This window comes from Semicossyphus pulcher, unplaced genomic scaffold (genome assembly GCF_022749685.1).
Source record: "Semicossyphus pulcher isolate SPU_LCO1_2020_fin unplaced genomic scaffold, fSemPul1.0.p SCAF_15, whole genome shotgun sequence".
NCBI classification, from domain to species: domain Eukaryota; kingdom Metazoa; phylum Chordata; class Actinopteri; order Labriformes; family Labridae; genus Semicossyphus; species Semicossyphus pulcher.
The window spans coordinates 12,527,254-12,531,610 of NW_027211659.1; the positions used below are offsets into that span (position 1 = coordinate 12,527,254).

The 4,357-nt window shown below is 43.0% G+C and overlaps 1 protein-coding gene across 1 annotated transcript; it reads left to right on the forward strand.

Moving 5' to 3' along the window:
* Nucleotides 1-677: 677 nt before the first annotated feature.
* evx2 (even-skipped homeobox 2) lies at nucleotides 678-2,684 on the forward strand. Its single transcript, XM_069663721.1, has 3 exons — nucleotides 678-1,074; nucleotides 1,473-1,708; nucleotides 2,070-2,684. Exons 1-3 carry the CDS (start codon nucleotides 678-680, stop codon nucleotides 2,682-2,684), a joined length of 1,248 nt encoding a protein of 415 aa, XP_069519822.1.
* The last annotated feature ends 1,673 nt before the right edge of the window (nucleotides 2,685-4,357 follow it).

Here is a 4,357-nt window from a genome sequence, read left to right on the forward strand (position 1 = left end):
AGTGGCAGAAATTGTGTAAAATAAAAATTAGCAGAAAATGTAAAAGCAGAAGGATTAGAGAGAGGGAGGGCGAACAGAGAGCGGGGAAACAATAGAGAATCAAAGCATAATAATATTCCTAAATGAAGAGGGAAATGTTGCGCCGCTCATTTTATTAATCAGACTGTCAATTTCACCCAAGAGGCCAAACCCAGGAGCAATGTGAAACAGACTCAGAGATCAAGCCAGGGACACGCAGCTCTCCTCCTCACTCCTCTTCCTCTCCTCTTGGATATTATTCGTCTGACCGAAGGCCGCCTCCATCATCAAGTGACAGCCCTCTCCTATTTATTTGCTTATAAACCTGTTACAATAAATGATCATTGGAGCGACGTCAGCCGAGCATTTTAACCGCGAACAGCAGCATCCACTTTTTGATGAATGACAGCTTTGCAGCCGCGGGGAGGATGCACGCTTCACTTTGAGCAGTCGCTCGTCGATTGCATCCAGATTCTTTCACATTTTGTGCGTCTTGCTTATAAAAAGCTTTAGAGACACTTATTTAGAGACAGTTGCACGCGGATTTAGCTTCGACACAACTCATTGGTGCTGCAGCCGGCCCCCTTTTGGACAAGTGTTGTGGGGTTGTGTGAGTGTGTGTGTGTGTGTGTGTGTTTTTTTTTTCTCCGTCCTGCTTAATGATGGAGAGGATAAGAAAAGAGATGATATTGATGGAGAGAGGGCTGCACAGTCCGGTCGCAGGGAAGAGGCTCTCAGACAGCACGCCGGGAAACTCAGTGCTGGAGGCCCTGGAGAACTCGCAGCACAGCGGACGCCTAAGCCCGAGAATAACTTCGGCTTCCCTGCATGGAAATCTGGGGGACATCCCGACGAAAAGCAAATTTGAGATTGACAGTCTTTTCGGCACGCACCACAGCAGCGAAAATACCTCCTCGGCGGAAATTTCCTCGTCAGAAAGCCGAAAGAAAATGAGCCTTTACTCCGAAGTTTCTCCAGATTCTGATATTAACAGTGATGTGGAGGTGGGATGCCCCTCGCACCGCTCCCCGAGCCAGCACAAGGAGAACAACAAAGGTAACATTTCATTTTTATGCATTTATTTATTTTAAATCTGCTGCTAAAGTTTGATGTTAAAATAGCTATTTTGTGTTATTATCAATAATACTAATCTCTATATATCCATAAACAAAATAAATACATTCAAATATTATGATTAAATAACATATTATTCCACTACTATTACTATAGCTATTGCAATAAGCACTATTATTATATTTATAAAACAATGGTCGAATGTAATATTAATGAAAATACAATTTATTTGCTTTATTTTGAGACATTTTACACCAATCGTATTCGTTTTATTATTATTAAGCTGTGAAATATACTGCAGCCCCCCACTCATATGTTTTGTATATTTTCTATTTCAATAATTTGTCATTTAAAAAACAAATCATTTATTTTATTTTCAGGTTTTTCAGACAGTAACTCCGGCTCCTCCAGCTCGAACTCCCTCGCGAATATGAACGGTAACTCATCGGGAGGATCAAACAATTCCAATTCAGACCAAGTGAGGAGGTATCGGACTGCTTTCACCAGGGAACAGATCGGAAGGCTGGAAAAAGAATTTTACAGGGAAAACTACGTTTCCAGGCCGAGAAGATGCGAGCTAGCCGCGGCGCTAAACCTGCCCGAAACTACTATTAAGGTAACAGATTAATCTTCATTATTCCTGTCCACTGTGTGTGTATGTGTGTGTGTGTGCGGAGAAAATAATAGCTTATTATAATAACATGAAGTAGAATATATAATAATTCACATCAGTATTTCTGCATATTTTCTAGTGTTTTATTTGGATTTTACGCACAAAGACGCTTTTATTTATTCGCCACCACCCTGGATCAAATCAACCGTTATGTACAGTACATGCCACAATTGATCTTTTTTCTGGTAAATTAAATGGGCATTTATAGGATTTTTTTTGAATTAGTACAGGGGTAAATATGTGTAAATTTAAGCTTGGAAACAACATGGCAGCTTCAGTCTGAACCCTGTTACTCTGTGTGCAGGTGTGGTTCCAGAACAGGAGGATGAAGGACAAACGGCAGCGTTTGGCGATGTCCTGGCCCCATCCCGCAGACCCCAGCTTCTACACCTACATGATGACGCACGCAGCAGCTACAGGAAGCCTACCTTACCCTTTCCACTCGCACATGCCTCTACATTACTACCCGCACGTCGGTGTCACGGCAGCAGCAGCCGCCGCGGCCGCCACCGGGGCCGCCTCGTCACCTTTCGCCACCTCCATCCGGCCCCTCGACACTTTCCGGGCGCTCTCCCACCCCTACTCACGGCCGGAGCTCCTGTGCAGCTTCCGGCACCCGGGACTCTACCAGTCACCCGCAGGCCTCAACAGTTCCGCGGCAGCGTCGGCGGCCGCGGCGGCTGCGGCAGCGGCGGCGGCGGTCAGCGCGCCGTCAGCCGCCGGGCCTTGTTCGTGTCTCAGCTGTCACAGCAGCCAGGCCGCGAGCGCGCTCGGCTCCAGGAGCGCGAGCGCTGACTTTACCTGCACAGCTTCCGGGCAAAGATCCGAGAGTGGATTTTTGCCGTATTCTGCCGCTGTTCTCAGCAAGACCTCAGTCCCGTCACCAGACCAGCGAGAGGAAAGTTCACTCAACAGATAACTCGACATGCAGCACACATGAGCGTTTGCTATTTTGCTCTAGTCCTACTTTAGGGGATAGGCCTACTTTAAAACACACCTGGGTTTATTAGGCAGCATTTCAAAGACAAACACACACAAGAAAACATTAAGAATAATTTGATAGAGTCCAAAAAACTCTTTATAACGAATCAGACATGAATAGCTGAGCACCGAACTTTTTGCCACTTAAACTTTTGTAAAAGCGTGTGCCCTTGTGTTGTACCAGTAGAGCAGTTTTTATGGGCTGTGCTGGATTAATTTCTACACATTTGGAAAAATAACAGAACATGTAGTGTATCAATTTTGTTAAGGCATTGTGCCTTTTTAAATTAATTTATTTCTAACAACAAATTAAACCAAGAACTGTTATTGAGTCACAAAAGCTATTCCATATTTTCTGCGTCAAAAATAGCCAACATTGAGCGTGACAAACCCAGCCTGGCTACCTTGTCTCCTTTGGTTTTTAAAACAGAAACTGTGGGCTAATTATGCTACCTAAATTTAGCTAGCAGAACGTCCATGCTATTTCCGCCCAGCAGCAGCATATCTTTCTTCACTATACAGGCCTAATAGACTGAGATTTTGGCAGGAAAGCCCCCTCCAACACCCAGCCTCTGCTCTGTGGGGACTCCCCTAATCAGCTCAGAAAGGTGCATATCATTTTGCACCGCGTCTTTTGGTGTCAATTTTTATGTTAATAATGAGAGGATCATGACAAAAATTGCCAATCATGTACCTAGATGGAGCTCCTTTGAATACACGACTGTAAGAAAGTTGCTCGTTTTGAGACCCGCTGTCATGTGCTAACAACCCGCGGAGGGAAGTCATTAGACATACAAAAGAGCCGGAACAAAGCGACAGTGCTGGTACACACAATGCACCGCGGAAGGATAATATCTGACACATAAAAATATTAAAGCAGACCCTTCACATTCTGCCTGCTGATACCTCCACACACAGTAACCTCTCTTCTATTTACATTGCTGAACCTCATTATATCAAATCCAGTATTTTCATAAGTGTGTAATCCCTTTAGGACCTCTTCACACTCACACACACACACACTCACACACTGACGGGACTCAGACAAAATAGCCTGGCTTTACACTCTGTCTGCGCCTGTAAAAAGTAAAAATGGCTATGTGCTATTTTATTCGTTCCTGTTGGGACATCACCAATATGTTAATTATAAAACATGTGACCTGTAAATCGTGAAATATTTTGCAAATATTATTGGATAGTCCTACTGATAGTTGAAAACTGAATTATTGATTATTGCCCTGGAAAAGGCTTCATAAAATGTGGATGGTAGGCTATTTTTTAAATTTTTTTATTTATTTTGTGTGACTTGCTGAATGTTTTTTTTAATGTTAAAACACTGGATGTACACGCCAACAAGGACCATCAGATAGCCTACAAATTGGCCCATGCAGTCCAAATTCACGATTTGTATTTTGTGCAAAATTAACACTGAATTTTTGGAGATGGAGAACATTTCTTTTGGAGGCTTTTAAGGGCTGCTAATCGAGCACTGAAATTTAAATGATGAAAATAGTATTGGCCTTTTGTCCCTGGGGTCTCTGTTATAACTCTATATCTCTGTATTTAAATTATCAATGACTGTATGAATTTAAATATTTTAACTTGAAAAAA

What these genes read in the sequence shown, in the direction of transcription:
- evx2 (XM_069663721.1), top strand. Translation starts at nt 678, where the DNA reads ATGATGGAGAGGATAAGAAAAGAGATGATATTGATGGAGAGAGGGCTG. An exon ending in GCACAAGGAGAACAACAAAG is followed by an intron (nt 1,075 to 1,472) that starts GTAACATTTCAT and finishes TTTTATTTTCAG; the next exon opens with GTTTTTCAGACAGTAACTCC. An exon ending in TGCCCGAAACTACTATTAAG is followed by an intron (nt 1,709 to 2,069) that starts GTAACAGATTAA and finishes CTCTGTGTGCAG; the next exon opens with GTGTGGTTCCAGAACAGGAG.